Source organism: Habropoda laboriosa, unplaced genomic scaffold (assembly GCF_001263275.1).
Source record: "Habropoda laboriosa isolate 0110345459 unplaced genomic scaffold, ASM126327v1 scaffold101, whole genome shotgun sequence".
In the NCBI taxonomy this organism is placed as follows: Eukaryota; Metazoa; Arthropoda; class Insecta; order Hymenoptera; family Apidae; genus Habropoda; species Habropoda laboriosa.
The window spans coordinates 878,294-897,498 of record NW_017100207.1 but is presented as its reverse complement, the minus strand read 5'-3'; the positions used below and the strand labels follow the sequence as shown (position 1 = coordinate 897,498).

Here is a 19,205-nt window from a genome sequence, read left to right as displayed (position 1 = left end):
AATACCTAGAGGAACGATACTTCCCACTGGTATGTTACGTTAGTCAGCGAGTGGGCATGTTTCGGGCACCATTAGGCCAAATAGCGTTGTTTATGTTCCCATTTTTTCCAGAAGGCGTGCTCCCGTTTTCCAAAAGTGACGGTTTTCAACGTGCGTCGAATTCGACGTAAAAGGGCATTACCGATACAGAAGGAGCTGTCGATAAGGATCACGGATGCCTAAGAATAGCGGTACTTTCTTTTTGCTCCACTGACATCGCCCAACGCGTGTGTGCAGGGCCCCCGTGAATTGCGACACAGATTTTGTTTTGATTCAATGGAATTTCACCAACGAACGCGTCGGAGCTGTTCCACCCAAAACAATCGGAAATTCGCTACGGAACAAAGAAACTGGATCGAAACCGTGTTCCACGAAAAGTAAACCGTTCTCAAATTCAAATTTCCACTTGTTTAAGATAGCGAACACCGCGACAACGAGAGAACGGAAGAAAATTTGTCGCCGTAGAGGAGCTCGAATTTGTTTCTTTTCAACAATTTCGAGCGAACGATGGGGAAAAAAGAAGGAAAATTTTTCTTGTTACGAAGCAATCAAGGGACTTCACGTTAACGAATCGCCCTATAATAAAGTTGAAAAAAAAAAAAAAAAAAAAACAGCAACGATGAGCCCAGCCTTTTGATCCGACAAAATAAAGGTTTCGTTCGAGTGGCAAAAAGTAGTTGGCCTTACCCGCAGTACAGGTATGCTCAAAACCTTCTCCGTACGAATTGTAGCTAATGTCGGTATGAATATGAAATGTTCAAGGTCGCGTTCGTGAAAACAGCTTCAACCGATAGGAGTTTCTTTGCCAATTTTTTTCCACCGTAACTTGGACTTTGTTGAACGAGCACTTGGATAAGAAAATTTTCGAAAAATCGATTCTTCCACTTTTCCTGTCGAAAAATGCACAATTTCGAGGAAGTGCGTTGCTATCGGCGAGAAAAAGAAAGGAGAAAGGTAAGCTCGAAGGATGATCGATTAATTGAATTGAAAATCGAAGTTCGTTTCATCGGTATTATCATTTTTAACGGAACATGAAAACACCGTAATACTTCATCGAGTTCCTTGAAACGCAGAGTTCCGCTATCGCGAGGAAAGGGAGTAAAAAATAACGGGAAACCTCGAAGACAATGAAGTCACAGGTTTAGGAAAGAACCCAGAAGACAAGTACCGATCGTATGCTAATTCCTTTCTGGCAAATCGATTTTGCTTCGCTGACCTGATTCCGAGAGTCCTCGCTGACTGGACAAAACACGCGATCCTTAGGAAACAAAGGAAAAGAGAATAACAAGAATTATCACTTTAAAATAAAACTAGAAAAAGAGAGAAAGTGAAATTCTGAAGAAGGACGAAATATTTGCAATGAAAAGTGAAACTATTTGGTCGCATAAGTGCACAGTGAGACACAATGGCGAATCGAAACGGTGTCGAATTTTCAAACGAATTGATATTAAGATACAGAAATAGATAGGAACGATCGCAATTCGAGCACGTAAAGCGATCCGTACCAAGAAAACAGGAATCGTGCCACATCGCGTAAACTCCTAGGCAGCGAAGAAAGAGAAATGGCGGGAGTGAAAAGCGTCGGAGGGGAGGTGAGATTCTGGTGGGGATGTTGCAAAAGTGATTCACGTGATTCCTTTTGCGTTCGATATTTAAAGGCAGCATGCACCGTTAAAATCCTCCACCCTTAAATAGTAAACTAAGTAGAAATTCCCAGCTTCCTGCACGCGGTATCACGGGAACGTGACTTTTAATCGTTAGAAACTTTTCGAACATCCGCCGTCGAAACAGAAAGTAGCCAATCTGTCGCCTGAACATAATACATACTCTGTGAAAGTGATTGAACGTTTCTGATGAAAAAGAACAATTACGAGGATTAATCCTAGGAAGGATTACCTTATTTTTAAAAGGACACCCTGTACACTGGAAAATTGACCAAATAATTCGTTCGATTCGTAAGAAATTTTAGGATTGATTTGACGAAAAAAAGGACGAGTCCTTTCAGAGCGAACAAACACAGGTCCACGAAGAAAGAGAAATGGCGCGAGATGGAGGAGAGAGGGGCTGGTGGCCGAAGCAGAAACGGGCAAAATCACCAAGGGGGCAGGGAGTGGTGGTAAAAGGTGATCCACGTGTTTCACAGATTTTTCTCCGCGATCGACTTTCAAATCTGCCCACCCGATGCGCCGTAGAATTTCGTCAAGACGTCGATTAGAATGCGAGAAACGGGACGGGTGTCTCGATTTATCACCGTTTCCGCGTGATTTCGCCAAAACACCTCGACTTTCCAAATTTCTTTACCGGGAACCGTGCGAAGCCGCCGATCGAATTACGAAACATCCTCGATCGCGACCTAACGTTGCATCCTTTTTCATCGACAGCCTTTGTATTTACCGTGCAGCGCGTTCTTTAAACGAAATACAAAAGAGTATTAGCACTAGAACTAACAAGTATTATCGTTTGTAACTTTACCACTTTACTTTCTGCATTTCTTCAATCGCTGGCGGGTCATTTTCACCCGGTTGGTCGTTCTAGTGTTGATGGAAATGAACATTTTTTTTTTTAAACACCCTGTACGTTGATTTGGTAAAAATTTGTTTGGACTTTGCGTCGGGTAACCTTGCCTCCAATCATTCGTGTCACTGGATATTCGTTTGGTTTACGAACACCTTACGAAACAGAAGCTTATTTCGATGGTAACCGATACCAAACGATCAGCGATCCTATTATTCGCTGATTGCAGCGGGACACGCATTCGAGGAAGAAAACTGCATTCCAGTGAATTGGGTGTCGGAATTCTGGGTACCCAGTTACTTATGTCACTATTAATTCACCTAACCGACGGACAACTGGAATCCACAGAAAACAGAAAAATACACCAATCGCTCTAACGAAGTTAACATAAAACTAGAATAAAAATGTGAAATTCTAAAGAAGCATGAAATAGTTGGAAAAATATTTGCAATCGAAAGTGAAATTATTTGATCACACAAGTGCACATCGAGAACATGGTCGATCTAAATGATACTGAATTCGAACATGTGCCTTTATTATTATTAGCATTAATGCAACTTTTCATAATGTACAAAACTAAGAAATGAAAGTAAAACCGATGAATTTTAAGATATATTCAAATAAATTCAAATACAATCAAATGTATTCTAAAAAATCTTCATAATATGAAAAAATGAAGAGAGAAGGGGAGAAGTGGATCGGTTAAATTATATTAAAACGAAATTCGGGAAACGATAATGGTATGCGTGATACGACCGAATAAAATGCAAAATCCTTCCTTCTAAGGGCGAGGTCACCGTGGCTAGCTCTGCTCGCATTGTCGCCCGTCATACTACTTTGGTGGGAGCCGACCGCACGCGGTAACGCAGGAAGTGAAAAAAGTTATTCAAATATATGGAAAACTCGCAGTCGATGCAATTTATGGTTGCCTGTATCGTGGTCGGTCGAATCGGTGAAAATCTATAAACAATAAAGGAATCGGAAGTCTCGGTGACGACAGTTCGTCCCGTATTAATTATTTATGATTTTTTCCAACGTAAAAACGTATTGCACAGACTTTTACGTCATTCCAACCATTTCCTTACCCTCATTCACGCGGAATCTCATTCAGAGACCGTTCCGGAAATTTCCCTGTTCTCGCTCGGAGCAAAGAAAAAATTTGCTTCCATGAATATTTCTTCCAGGGAACAATTTTTATGATCTACATTTACAAATTCTAGAGTAAGTTCGCCTGAATTTTCCGCTTTTTTCCAAAATCGTTCTTTCGCCTTTTCAGAATACGTCAATTTAACTGTATCTTCTGTTGGAAACCTTCGACAGTTCTCCACTGTCACTGCCGTTTATGTCAAATTCATTCACCAAACGTTCTCAGTTGCATCTCCAACATTATGTAACAACGAAGCCGACCGATTCCTCCTTTACTCTCCTTATTGGCTCTCCGATCACGCTCGATCGACACATTTTTTTCCTGGTGCGCATCTCGATGGCCGAATAACTTCGTTGTATTCCGTTACAAAGTTACATGCTGTTCCATGGAACACCGGCTGCAACCGAAGCCTCTCCACGATTAATCGATCGACCAGTATCTCTGGTATCGTGTATAACTGCTTTCTTGCGATCAGGGTACTGTCGGACATCGAGATCACTTTTCCTCCGGCAAGTGGTATCGCTGATCTCGGCGTTTCGTATCTAGCGTTGTTCGATCAGTTTTCAGGGAACTTATTGTAGGTGATACCTACCCAGGAAGAATGGAACGTTTTTCAATTTGAAGAAAGAAAGGAAAATTAAGCGTAGATCATCGATACTCTGACGTAATTTGACAGGGATCCAAGTGAAATTTTCGTCTTCCTCTGGAGAACACTTTTGACACTTGAGATTCTCTAATAATTAAACTACTTTCCCTTGGAAGATTTAAAAAAATTCTTTAATTTGAAGAAAGAAAGGAAAATTAAGCGTAGATAATCGATACTCTGTCGTAATTTGACAGGGATCCAAGTGAAATTTTCGCTTTCTTTGGAGAACACGTTCGACACTTCAATCTCTCCAATAATTAAACTATTTTCCTCTAGAAGAGCCAAAAAAATTCTTCAACTTGAAAAAAAAGAAGGGAAATCAAGCACAAATGATCGATACTCTCTTGTAATTGGTCCACGGATCCAAGGGAAACTTTCGTCTCCCTTTTGGAGAACACTTTCGACACTCGAGCTTCCCTTGGCCTACAAAGTAGACCAATTTTGTACAGTGGATGACACGTTGTCATAGGTCGGCCGATAGTTCATTATACTTGCTGATCGGCACGGACGATCGTGATCCAACTGCTGGCTGGGAACGTTTCGATAATTTATACCAAAATTGCGCCATGCTCTTAGAATGATGACAGGGTTACGTTGTCATAGGTCAGCTGACGGCTCGATTATACTTGCTAATTGACTTTTTCGTCATGCTGGTTGTCGCGCGTATAACCCGTGACGAATTTTTCGATATAGTTGTCTTCAGGTATATACATACACGTGGACAGAGCTTTTCGATTCCTTATGGAAGTGTATGATTGTAAAACTTCGTTGCATAAGTTCGAGGTGAAAAGGGCCGCCGAATGGACCCACACACCATTCGTTATCTCGTTGCAAAACCGAGAATTACCGAGTCTCGACAAATTTTCATTGCCACGGGCTTACTCAACAGACCGTGACAGTGATTTACATTCAGAATCTTCGATATCCCCTCAACTACGATGTACATATTTTACAGGTAAAGCCAGGTAATTCTCCCTTCACAAATTTTTTCGATAGGAATTTTTATTTCAACCCTTCGACAGTTTATCCCGCCTGAGACTCCGGTAAAGCGTGAAACATTTAACTGTTTAACTCAAGAGAGACTCTTAGGAAGAAAGTTAAAAAGTCACAACTACGACGTAGAGTTTATCCCTTGTTTCAAAAATGATCATACCCGGCGTAATTATTACAAAAATACCTGTGAAATAAAATTTTCATTACCTTATTTCAGAATTTTATTAGACTGACAAAGGGTTAAATTATACGGAGAATCGTGAACCAATTAATTCGTAAACGCGGGAGTTACCTGTAAATTAAAATCGCAAAGGTAGCAATTTCAAAAAATTCCCATCGATCACCCTTTCGCAAACCGATAATCAGCTGACGACGAAAAGGTTCCATTTTAAAATGGCAAGACAATTGGATCCTCTACGATGGGCTCTTTAAATCCACGAATTTCGATGTCTATCGCGGATTCAAAGCGTATTCAAATACGATTCCGTCTTCTCCACCATAGACATGTGATCCTTAATTCTCAAGGAGAGGACGCTGTCCACCCACGGCTATTTTGCTTTTCAAAAAAGCACACACCATGTGGATAGAGAGAGAGAGAGAGAGAGGATGGCTGAAGAGAGGAGGCGAAGATAGAGGAAGAAAAAGGGAAGCCGTCAATTACATAATGCATTCGAGTCGTGATCGAGCCGATCGAATGCCCGTCTCGATTCCCTCCCCGCGTATACATATATCGTGGTACACGAAACGGGGGACCTCGGTGAGCGCGTGATGGGCGTTCCTCGAGGTCATGGTCACCACGCGTCTCGCGGACGTCGAATTTAGTCCCATACCAAAAATTTTAGCCGCTCCTTACCTGGTATAGTTTTATACTTTTTTTTTCTCTCTCTCTCTCGACGAATAATTGAATAAAATTAAAAGTAACGTGGTTCGACACTCTTTTCCTTTTTCTTTCACATACTTTGAGGTACAATTCGATTGAAATTTTGGAGAAATATTAATCTTGCTAATTCTTCGAAATGTTGAATTGAAAAAAACAAAAGATTAAAGAAACTTCCTGTACTGCTAATTCTCAATAACGAAAGAAACGGAAACTGACATAGCTGACGAAGGAATCGACAATGTTGGTGATACGCGAAATCAAGGTCGCGGCGATATCCATCGAAAAGTAAATTTAACCACGGTTGAATAATTTTATCGCTTTGTTGAAATTCTAATCTTTATCTCTAGTCTTTTAATCCTCTTAGTTCCCTCTCTATCTATCTATCTATCTATCCTGGATGGTTCAATAATTCAACAGTGTCGTTTCGCGTGTCAAATCGTACCTCCGTTATTCTCTGCACTAATCATCTTTCTTACGGAAGGTCGACGATATTCTTTCAACCTTGAGGAAGCGTTCTTTAACGTAGAATTATCGTTATCCTTTCCTACCTGAGGAAACATCGATATCGCGGTGGAGGTGATAGTGGATCGGTGGAGGAAAAAAGGTGATTGAAAGCTAGGTGAACTCGGTTTCGAAGTGCGACAGACGCTTGATCGTCGAGGTCATGGTCACGCGACGGCTCATGAAAGCTAACAGACGCGTCTCGAAATTGTTTTCCAGTCATTGAATCGCTTTACCGTAACAAAAAATCCCAGCTCTCGAAATATGTTACCATTTCATCTGCGATTCCGAGACACCAGTTCAGACTCAACAGCGTCCTGTCCAAATCTGAATCGTTTCGTAGAGAATTTGCGACATTTTATTACTCTGGAGGTCGATCGACTTTCTTCAGTTATTTTTATCATTTATTTGGCAATCAATTTTTGTTTCGATTTTTTTTTTTCCACAGGGATTTTAACGAGTTCAATTGGATTCTTTTTCTATCTATTTCTTTCGATAGACGAATGGAGCATACTCCTATGTCGTTGTCATTTCTCACGAAGAAACGATAGAGAAAAAGAAGCGTTGCGCAATATCGATGAGCCAAAAACTTGATATCACTCACGTTGCTATCGCTGGAACCAAAAAGTGTCCTATTACGCGGCGTCAAGATACACGTGTAACTTCCTTGTAATCTTCTCGGTTTTCTGTGTCAGCAGACATTAAACGTTCGAGTAATATTATCTACTATAAGTGCACGGTCATTAACGTCCATCGGAATATTTAGTCACGCGTGCCGAATCGTAACAGCGAGAGAGACACTAATTTCCTGGTTTCGCTTTCGCTAGACATCACTTCTTCTGGTGTCACGAAAATTCACCTAAATTTCATCCTAGATAAGAAACACCTTCTAGGCCTTCTCACATTTCCAAAAGAATACCCCAATTTTCATCCGACGATCCAAGATACGAGCGAAACGAGTTTGTTTGGACTCTGTGCAAAGCTTCCGAATAGATGTCACTGGTTCGATTGCCTACAATCTACCACCGAGTATCTAATTTCCACACGGTGAAGAGATAGCAGCTTCACCGTCACTCGGTGGAGAAAACTGCACAGGAAGGCGCGTCTGAGCAGACGAAAAGGGAGGGATGCCTAGAATATGGAGCTGTGGTGCAATTTCCCGTTTCCGTCGACCCTGTAGCGAGTTATCTACTTGCCACCGCAAGAACGAAATCACATATGCGGTAATACGGTCGTAATCTATTTTAATTCCGGCCACTTGATATCTTGCATCGTCTTCCTGATGAATAAAACAACGCGAACGAACACAGGGAAACACGTTAATATATGATTTTTTGCTCGACTTCATGACTTCAAGAACGTTGTATACTTTTCGTGCGACCTGGCGTTTGAAAAGAAGAAAGATGACACGATAGAACGCTCTTTATTTACGCGAAACGGATTGACCAGCGTTCGGAGGCTCTTCAACGGTTCTCGAGGAAGAAAATTGGCCGCGGTGCTCGATGAATCGGGGACGTGAAAAGCGAAATCCGAGTGAACAGGGTGAAAAAGAGGAGAGTGGACGTGTAATACATCTAGCTGCGCAGAGCGACGCGTCTTGCTGCTGAGTAGATGACCGGGAATCGCCTTGAGGGAAAAAAGAGGATGCGGGTCGACTTGCTGAAAGGCTCGCGGCCGAGCCGATTACCCGTTTCCATCGATCCGATTCGTCGCGACGCTTTGCGAATCGGCGCTGAGCCTTTTCCGCTGAATTATGTTGATAGCATTCATTCTCGAACATCATCGTCGGCCTGGGACACCGAGCTGTTGGAAAAACAAGTGCCATCGGGGGGCATCCCAGACGCAACGAAAGCAAAACGAGGTTCTCCATAGAATAGATACACGGATCAGATACCCTATAAACTAAATAACAAACCGTAGTACACTTTCAGATCGCCAGATATTCCTCCATCAACATGGAAGATTCGACGGGGTAGAGATACGCGGGCTCTCGCCTTCCGAATTTGCCACATTTTTCCAACTAGGTTCTCGCCTTCGCTCGGGGTCCTTCCAGACTCGTGAATTTAACGAAGTTGCGGGGAAAGAACGAACGTGTCTCGAACGAAAATGGTAATTTGGGGACACAACTATTTAGATACCAAGTTGACCTTTTCCATACTGATCTTGCACCTTGTTCTTCTACTTTTACCACCGCTAAGGATTTGCCTAACGTCTAAAGAACTGAATTGTTGCATACATTACCGCTTTCAGATAGAACCTGGCTGCGGACCGAAAAATTTGCAAGAAAACTTCAAGGACATTTGTACATAAGCGACTGTTTCGTAGATTTACATTGCAACTGTGTGAAGAGTGGCGAGCGCAGGAATTTTATCGATCAAACGAAACCTAGGCAACAAGAGCTGTTAAGACGAGTTTCTTGTATTTCCGAGAGTTCGTCTCGGAGTATGCTTTCGTGAAATTGTTGATAAATCGAGAATTTTTAAGGGACGTTACTTTTGCGCGGAGTTATCGAGAGGTAAGATGCAGGAAGAGTGTGATTTTCAAGCGAACATCGTGGAGAAGAGATCCTCGGGTGAAGCAAGGCTCGACGTTCCAGCAAGTAGTGCATCCTTATCTAAAACAGAAATTAAAAATTCGGTTAGAATCTTTGCTAATCATCAATTCTTCTTTAATGTCGTACATCTTTTCGTTCAAAATTTCAAGAAGATAAAGTGACAATTGGACAGAGTAGAAAATTGAGGTTAACGTTTCCCTAGTTACCTAAAATCTTCAAACAGTGAAAATTCAGATTGATTAATTCATTCATTCATTTTTTCTTCGTTTATTCCTCAAGATTGTCGTGCAAAAGTTCACTTATCTTTCCTTCGTTCAAAGATACCGACAGATTCCATCGTGGACTTCGAAGTCCTTGCAACGTCGTCCTCGGACGTTCTCACGAAAATGGGATCAGAATGGGAGAAAAACGAGTTGGATCAACAAGTATCCACGTTGAAATCGACGCCAGAATCGATACCGGAAGCCGATAATGAGGACGACTCGAACTGGCTGTCTTACTTCGATTGCAGCGCGATGTTCGACGTTACTTGTGAAAATCTCTCTTACTACAATTCTACCAAAGCTGAAAAGGACAGTGACAGTGATCTGGATGACACGTTGATGTTCGACGATGCTGAGGAAGGCGACACTTGCTGCGCGAATTCATACTGTCAACAGTCGTTCGAGGATTCTTGCGAGAAGAAGATCCACGATTTCGATCCATCGTTCATCGATGCTAAGTCTGAAGATGTTGTTTCCGATCAAAGTAGAGAAGATCTGATTAAAACGGACGTAGAAAATGAAGACTGCGCCAAGAGTGACGTGAAAAGTGAACATTCTGTTACCATAATCGAGGACGAAGTGATCGAAGAAGTGAGAACAGAGAAGAAATCGTCGGAAAGTTTGGATTTTTCGAGCGACTCCGAAGAAGAGAGCGACAGGAACTTCGTCTATTCCTCGCCTAACGTGAACATCAACGATTACTTCGAATACAGAGACAGCATGAAGGAGCCTAAGTTCGAGGCAAGTTTAGAGGAAGCAGATGAAATTCTTTCGAAGAAGAAAATAAAAGATTCGGTGATAATAGAAGAAATTGTCGAAGAATCTTGTGGAAAAGTAGAATTTGGCCAGGAAGCGAAAGAAGCAAAGACAGAGGAGACTTTGGTGGAAGATTTCACGGAAAGTGACGTCAAGCACGCAGATTCAGGTTCTCCAGAAGAGTACCTAGAGAAACTAGCAGAGATTACCGAGTTAGTCTGCCCGAAAACCGAAGAAGAAGTTCGAGAGACGTTGAAAAAGATCGCCGAAGGAAAAGCGGAAATAGAGAACAGGAAAAACGAGGCTTTGAAAGATCTATCGGTGGAGTTCAACAATATCGAAAAGTTTGTCGCTGAAACGAAGTCTCTGGAAGGCTACAACAGCGATTCCGATGACAGTGTCGACGAAGTAAAGAAGAACACTGAAATCATCGAGATGCCACTGACTAAAGATCAAGTAGCGGAAAATTTCAAGTCGAAAAATTCGCAAAAATTTGCAGAAGAGGAGGAGAAACGTCGCACAGAAATGCTGCTACAAGAGTGTCTTCAAGTTATCCCTCGGAAAATAGAAACGGAGGAATTTTACCCGGAGAAAGAAATCTCCGAAGAAAAACCCGAATCAGAAATTTCAGAAGAAAGTGAAACGATGACAGCAAAAATGGTGGTGAACGGAATCGTCGAGGACATCATGGCTGACACTGAAGATTCCCTTTTCTGGGAATTTCGGAAAGAACCAGAGAGAACGTACATCAAAGGGAAGGTCTACGATTTCGACGAGAAGAAGCACACTATCAGGTATATTTGCGTAACCGATACAATACAAAAATGCGTCCTTATCAACGTTCTCGCGATATAGCAATTTTACGTCTGGTAAAGTAAACTTACCTGATTTCAGAATGACGGAGGCCTATCTAAAGAAGCACTGCAAATTGAACAAACTCTATCAGACACCCCATTTGAACGACGTGCTATATCTCCATTACAAAGGTTACCGTTTTTACCAAAATAAATTTGGAGTAAAACCGCCGTCCAAGTAATTACGTTATCGAAATTTTGACTTCCTGTATTTTCTCCAGGTTTCTCTTTCATCGAGAATCTCGAGAAATACACGGGTCTCAAGTGTCTATGGCTGGAGAACAACGGGATCCGCGAGATCGCGAATTTGGAGAACCAGAGCGAGCTGAAGTGCCTGTACCTTCACAACAACCTGATAAAGAAAATCGAGAACCTCGAGTGTCTGACGCGGCTCGACACTCTCAACCTCTCTTACAACACTATACGGAGGATCGAGAATCTCGGTAACTCGGGTCCCCGCACACCTCGTTGTTGTATCCTTGATGACCTTGACCTTGACGTGCCTCCGCTTTCAGATAGCTTGAAGTTCCTGAATACTCTAAACCTGTCGCACAACTACCTGCAAGAAACCGCTGACATTGAACATCTCCGATCGCTCGACAGCCTCTCTGTACTGGATATTTCTCACAACAGGATAGAAACCGACCATGTCGTTAATGTGAGTCCGTTATGTCTCCTTAATCGTACAGGCCTCTGGCGTCACTTCGAGACGCCCGCCTCGGCTCTCCGCGCGACAGTGATGTAATTTCACGCTTTTACGAAAGTGCTCGAGCGGTTTTGTAACTGGTGATATTTTTTTTTTTTTTTGAAACGTGCGTGCCTCTTTCCTTCTTTTTTCTTTGCTTTCGGCACGTTGGGCGAGAAAACGTTTGGGCCAACTGCCGAAAATATCTGCGTATACATGTACAAACGGAACGATTAACAACGGGTGAATGTGTCGCGACGACGAAGATTTTAGGAGATACGAAGGAGTTGAGAGTGATATCGTTGATGGGCAATCCAGTTTTGAAGACCATTCAACTGTACCGCAAGACTATGATTTTGAAATGCAAAAACTTGAAGTATCTGGACGACAGACCGGTGTTCCCGCGTGATCGCGCCTGTGCAGAAGCTTGGTGAGTGGGTTGGATTGAGTATTTTTCTTGGGTACGACGATGGTAAAAAATTGTTTGAATTGGACGTATTGAGAAACGAGGTACGAAAGTAGTGTTACAAGCTAACGAAACTGTCACGAAGACAGGATGCGAGGAGGACCGGACGAAGAAGCGGCCGAGAGGAAACGGTGGATCGAGGCGGAGCAGAAGAAAATCAATGATAGCGTGCAAGGTGAGTAAAAATCGAAAGGTGGATGATGTATAGGACTTGTTTGGCTCCTGAACGAAACGGTCGCTCTCGATTTTTTTATCTCTGCACGAGAGACGCTTTCCAAACCCGCCAGTGCTCCGCCATCTTTGATACTCTTGACTCGATAACCGTGCCTCATTGATCCAACCATGCGCAAACACAATTGCCGAGATTTTTCCGTCATAGTCCGTCTATAGAATCGGTGTAAAAATTTTCTTAACTAACAGAGGGCTCGATTCCTGAAGAGTCGCACTGAAAATTTTAAGTTCGATTTTCTTCACATCTTGCAACTCAAAGTGTGCAAGATTTTTGGAGAACTACGAAACTTTGGGACACTGCAAACTGTCGTTCGAGTATCGTGAAAATTACACCGATGTCTCGAGGAAAATGACGAGAATGCGCGACAGTGATCGATCTAGGCGCGTCTATAGGAAACTTTTGGCTAGAAGTGTATGTTAGGGAGCTGCAAACCGATCTAATCTGTTATCCGTTCGATCTCTGTTTACCCGCGGACCTGCGCCCGCCCTCGAAAGCCCTGATAAACAAAAGGAAGCTGTGCAAACCGGTCGAGACGTCCAAAAAGGAGGCGGAGGATAAGAAGAAGACGAAGGAGGACGAAGAAGTAGCCACGGACACGGTTGTGTGCACGAGCAGCGAGCTGGTAAGAACTAGTTTTGTCAAGGTCTGGTACAGAATTCGTGCTTCGAATAATATTCACCACCCATCGGTCCCATCTCCACTATTTCATCATTCACCACGTGAAACCCCTGTCTGTTGCCCGGCCCTGATGGAACGTTCAAGCTCAAACTGGAGGGAAGGAAGAAAAAGTCAGACGGCTCATCCTCCGCTGGCTCCTCCGCGTCCTCGTCATCGGACGAAGAGGTGGAGAACGTCGAGGAGGATGGAACGGGGCAAAAAGGAGTCGAGAAAAGTGACGGAAGGAGGCCAATGGCGGAGGAAGGAAGAAAAGCTTCCAGTCAGATTGGCGAGGAAATTTTGTTACCCTGGCGAGCAAAGGTATTTCTCTCTGGTCTGTATATTTCGTGGTCGAGTGCCACCATAACACGTTTCTCTTTCGAGTACCACTGTACAGCAGTGCTGTTGATATTTGTTTTAAATGAAAATTATTGTTATCGTAAGAATTGGTAAAAAGGATTTTTTAATTATCGCTGATCGACAAAAATAGAGAAAGTTAGAAATATCTCCAAGGACGAGAATAGGGATTTTAGAGAAAAATTTAACGTTTCCTCAGGCTCCAACGTGTAGAACGGCGAAAAAATTGGTGGAAGAGATAGAGGAGGCGAGGGAATATGTGGCAGGCGACGCAGAGCATAAGAGACTGGGGAAGAAAATTTTGGACGAGAGAAGAAGTATCGATGATCCACCAGGTGGTCATGCTCTGGGAAGAGAACTGGCCCATTACGAGAAACTTGTCCTGGAGACGAGCAACGAGACCAATGAAATTACACCAGCATGTTACGAGCAGGGGACCAAACACGATAGTAAATTACACACCAATTCCGAATACGATTACTCCGACGAGAAAAACACTTGGTTACGAGTACCGCGAAAAATATTTCGAGCACGTCCCGCTAATACTTTCCTTTAATTTCAGCTGGAGAACAAAAGTTGACCAAAGATTCCTCCGTTTCTTGCGATATTTTCTACTCGATGGAGGCGAGAGAGAAGAAAGAGGGAAAAATTGTGGATACTGTAAACGAAGAAGGAAGTTCGAGCAACGATATTTTCGATAATCGTCGAGGAAACACCAATTCACATCCTTTGAGCAATCAGTTGAGCAGTATCAGAGAGGATATGAAAGAATTCTGCGCTGATATGGACAAATTCGTGGAGGAGAATAAAATCGTGTTTAAAAATGGCGAGGTGAAGGGTTTCTGGGGTGAAGACGCTGAAGCAAATTCTGAATTAAAATGCGACACGAGCGGTGAACAGGAAGAGAAAGAATCTTCGAGAGGGATGAAAGAAGAAGAGAATTTCAAATGGTGGAGTACTAAGGAGAGAAAATTGAAAGTGAGGGAAATCATGAAAAAGAGAGAAGAAGAGGTTCAAAAATTAGGAAAAACTAAAAAAGTTACAATTTTGGAGGAGAAAGTTTGCAACGATGAACGAGATGACACGAAGAAGCAAATTTCTGCTTCTCCAAGCGTTTACGATTTATTGAACCTGAAACGGTGTCCTGAAATTATGCTGGAAGATGAGAAAACATACCCTGAAAGAGAAGATAATTCTATATACAGCGAAGCTACTGAAAAAGAAGAAAATGAACAGCGTTTTTCAAGTGTCTTCGATTCTTTCTTCATGGAGATGGATCAGAAAAGTGGAATTGACGTGAAGTCAGAAAAAATGTCGAGAACGACCAGTTCTCGTGAATTGCTGGCCATAGAAGAAGTTGAAGAAGGCGTTGAAGAGACAGTGGAGTCTTCCATTGATGGTACATCAAAGTTAGACAACGATCAAGAAGCTACCAAAAAGAAATGTGTGAAAATCGAAATCTTGGAAGCAAACCCTGTCAATATCACCGACGACGACGAGTCAGATAACGAGTCTGTGAAAACTGTAATTAATAATTACGAAAGTCCAGAAATTAACACAGAAGTAAACGTAAAAAGTAATTCAGCAATCTCCTCTGATACTTTGAAAAATGTCCAAGTGCTATCAGACGTCGAAATTCGAAATACTGTCACAGAAAAGTCGAATAACTCGTCTAAATCGCATAAGAGAACATGCGACAGCGAGTACCTAAATGTAGTTAGTAAAAAATCGCATTTGATCGAGGAAATCGACGTTGAGAAAGATTCGAGCGATCGAAGGAGTGCCAGCGAAGTGACTGCGAGATGTAGACAACATATGTTGAGAGAAGCGAAGAAATTTATGAAAAAAGAGTCGCCTTTAATAGACAAGTGTATAGAGAGTCTGATAACAAACAAAGATTCCGAGGGAAAATGGAACCTAAGAAAGTGTCATCAGAAGGATTTTTTGACGGTGAATTCCAACTTTTTATCTTATCCAACTCCTGAAAATTCACAGAAATCTTTGGACGAACTTCGAAGTCTCGAAAAGGAACAAAAATCTGATTCACATAATACGCAACAGTCAGGTGAGTGTTACAACGTAGATACAACGAAAATTAGTTCTATTTGTAAAACGATGTTTATTTCAGACGTACAATCGATCGCTCGAATCCTAAAGGAATCCGAAGATGCTGAAAAGTCTATGCCAAAAAAAGGTGCAAACCTCTTTCAAGAATTTTGCGCACATTTACAACAGATGAACAGCAAGAAGAAGCTGCTGATCGAGCCAGATTTCATGAAGAGCAGCAGGGTAGATCCCGAAGAAAAGAAACGCGACGTTTCATCGCCAATGGAGACGAAACAATCGAGCAATGAACAAACAAAGCCACTAATCGAGGTGATTTCAGAGACATCGACGAATGTAGACGATGTCGAGGAACCTGAAGAAACACTTGCCTACCCTGAAGATTGCGAAATGGATCCAGCATTGAAAGAGAAAATATTGAGAAGCATTAATGCACCAAAGACCGACGAGCAGAGAGAAAGAGGGAAAAAATCGGCTGAGAAATTGAAGAGGATCTCCAGAGAAGCTATGGCGAAAGGAAAATTGCTACTTGAACGATCTTCCGCCAATGGCAGTGATAAATTAGTCAGTGAAACGAGTTAAATTTAATTTTACATATTTATTTTTTAAATCATACTTTTTATATTAATAAGATGACGTTACCTTTAGGAAATCGACGACAGCAGAAAGTTTTTCATGAACCTGTTGAAGGACGATCCTGCGCAGGAAGTAGAAGATGCAGATTCGAACAGGAATATCGATGAAAAAGATGAGAACTCGAGCAAAAAAATTCTCACAGAGTCTTCTCAAGAGTGTACTATAAAAACAGACGAAACTAAGGAATTACCTTTCGTGAATAACGATGGCAGTGATAAAAATGATAAAATTCTTCACGCAGAGAGAGAAAATGGCGGGATGGTGAGGAAAAGTTTGGAGATGCAAGTAGTTGAACAACAGTGAAGAGATAGTTTTAACGTGAAATCTGTAGCGCGAAGTTCGAAGAATTGTTAATACTTGAATTTAGAAAAAAAAAAAAAAAAAAAAATCGATAAATAATTTCACTTTACAAATATGTATCAGAAAAGATGGTAGATTTCGTAAGTTAAGTTGTATTTTCTTCTTTTGTATTCAAATAAACTCGACTTAAGTTCCAACTGAAAATTCCATTTACACGTTAAAAGCTGCGCGAATGAAGTTTCCGTATAAAATTGCAAAAGTTGAAAGAAGAAGCAAGCAAAATATATATCATCGACGGAAGGGCAACCTAAACGACGGATTGTGGCATATTTAGACGTCTCTTCTACTACGTACACTTTATTTTTTTTCTTTGTCCACACTCACATCAATTATATAATAATAATAACGATGATGGCGGTGATCTGATGAACCGTAATTAATAGTAAGAATAATTAATCTGTAATTATGTATAATGACGATTGGCTGCTTGCAAACGAAACAATTATAGTTCTCCGACGTTTCTCTTTACGTTTTCGTCGTTCGTCGAGAACACACCCAGGAGGATTCGACAATGAATGATCCCGTGTCTCCGCAAAAGCTTGGCAGAAAGCTCGTGATACTTTTTTTGTTTTTTTTCTTTTCTGGTTTATACGTTTATAATAGGATGATATCGGAATGAAGTTCTTTTTTTCCTTCCGTTTCGCGCACCGCGTCGAACCTTGCCTCTCTTCTCTTCTCTTCTCGCTCTCTACCTATTTTTTCTTTCTTTACCAGCATTTTCGTCTCGCCGTTCGACCATTTCCCTTTCCATTTTTTTTTTCTTCTTATATCTTGTATAATATAACGCTATACGACTTTTTTCTCATTTTACTGTTTTTTTTTCTCGTTTTCTCTCCTTTATTTTCGCGTGCTCTTAAGAACTACCTTACTTGCTCTCTGGCTCCACGCAGGAAGTAAAGAAACGTACAGATACATTATGCTCCACTGTTTTTTCCTATAATTATTACAATAATAGATTTATAAATTGTCCATTTTCCCCGTGTCTCAGACTCACTCTCATACACACGCATCATTCTCATATCTTCATCTCGGTCGCATGCGCCATTCTTCCCTTTCTCACACGTCCAGACGAACACAAATTCAAACGTTCTCGCGGAATTATTTTCTCACACACTCACGCATTCTCCGTTGCTCCCTAATTGTAAGTGATTCTTCCGAACTGTATACCGAGTGTCGAAGAAGTGGTGGGTCGATGATACAAAAAAAAAAAAAAAAAAAAAATACACGAAAACGCACACCTTCGTTGGAAAGACGAGAAGAATTTCCGATCGTTTCGCCAATAATAGAAGAAGAAAAATTGAATGGTTTTTCTTTCGATCATCGAATAACTACTTCCTCTGTCCACGTCGTGTATACGTCCTCTTTGGGTTTATCTTCGCTTACTATCGTATTGTTTATAGTTGTTGCCTGCCGTTTACTTCTGCAGCAATGAATTAATTATTTAATGCATGACAGCCCTTACACGTTACATGTTACAGAGAGAGAGTACCTTAAACGTCTATGATTTTTTTTTCATTATACCTCTTGCTCGTTTAGTATTAAAGAATTTCCACGGGTTATTGAAAAAGGTTATCGCGAAGCTCGCCGCTTTGAACTCTCGTCTCCTCTTCCGTCTTTGTTTCTATATCTGTTTTTTAAACGTGATCCAGAAGCGTGGTTATCGGCGACTTCGTGAGAGAAAATGGGCGATCCTTTCACCTTTTTGTCCAACATTTTTCCTCCCGGTAATCGAACGTGATTAAAATTGAACGAGCGCGATTGAACGAAAACAGATAATCACTAACGAGATACTTCTCGATCGAATTTGCAATCACACCGCGGAGAGAGAGAGAGAAAGGAAAAACAGTTGAATTAGAGTGGAAGGGACACAGACAGGTGGGCGAGAAAATTTCGAACTCCTCTCGTTCGAGCGCTTTATCAGTCTTCTTTGTATTTCTAGTCCGAGAAAAATAATGTTGATCTCGTTGATTCCTCGCTTGATTTTTATTCTTGATCCCTATTTTTTTTTCCGCTTTTTTTTTTGGTTAAGACGAGTCCTCGCGCCCCGGTCCGTTTTCATCGTGCAAAAAAGGGTCGTACGATTCGAGCGACTCGTGCGCCGCTTCTTTTGTCTCCTTTTCTTTTAGAAGGTGCAACGAGCTACTCGACGTCTCTAACCTCTCGTCTTTGTACTACGTAATCGTTTACTTCTTTATTCGTGTTTCGTTTTTTTTTTTTTTTGGTATTTTTTTTCTTTAATTATTTCCTTAAGGAGGATTGTCATCGTGCGTTGGTGTGTTTTCGCATTATCACCGCGTGCGAAACATTCAACGAAATGTTCCAAAAGTAACAAGTGGTCGAAATATAAATGCTTCCTGAAGATATGTAAATACGTGGCTTTTTGCGTTGGATCACATTTACAATTGTGCAAAGCAAAAGTGAAGAATTTCTTTTCTTTCTTTTTGGGGATGATTTTTCTTTAACAATGTTCCACGGTTTCGATGGTTAGATCCTAGGAATTTTGGAAACTTCGTCTCGGTACGTCGATACGAGTAAAAATAGGGGAAAAATGTTCCTTTCTCGTGATTTTTCTCTTATTTTCATTCGTGTGAACACCGATGG

General features: G+C 41.5%; 1 protein-coding gene across 1 annotated transcript in view; it reads left to right on the top strand.

Annotated features, from left to right (window-relative positions):
* Positions 1–16,547, top strand: part of LOC108570613 (dynein assembly factor 1, axonemal homolog) — a 40,557-nt gene extending 24,010 nt beyond the window's left edge. The window contains exons 3-16 of the mRNA XM_017932497.1: positions 9,595–11,087; positions 11,188–11,279; positions 11,369–11,590; positions 11,663–11,805; positions 12,099–12,262; positions 12,388–12,473; positions 13,025–13,152; positions 13,293–13,508; positions 13,744–13,993; positions 14,107–14,382; positions 14,449–14,555; positions 14,601–15,609; positions 15,673–16,172; positions 16,257–16,547. Coding sequence (XP_017787986.1) covers positions 9,595–11,087; positions 11,188–11,279; positions 11,369–11,590; positions 11,663–11,805; positions 12,099–12,262; positions 12,388–12,473; positions 13,025–13,152; positions 13,293–13,508; positions 13,744–13,993; positions 14,107–14,382; positions 14,449–14,555; positions 14,601–15,609; positions 15,673–16,172; positions 16,257–16,547 — 4,977 coding nt within the window. The remainder of the gene's footprint in view (positions 1–9,594; positions 11,088–11,187; positions 11,280–11,368; positions 11,591–11,662; positions 11,806–12,098; positions 12,263–12,387; positions 12,474–13,024; positions 13,153–13,292; positions 13,509–13,743; positions 13,994–14,106; positions 14,383–14,448; positions 14,556–14,600; positions 15,610–15,672; positions 16,173–16,256) is intronic.
* Positions 16,548–19,205: the final 2,658 nt, after the last annotated feature.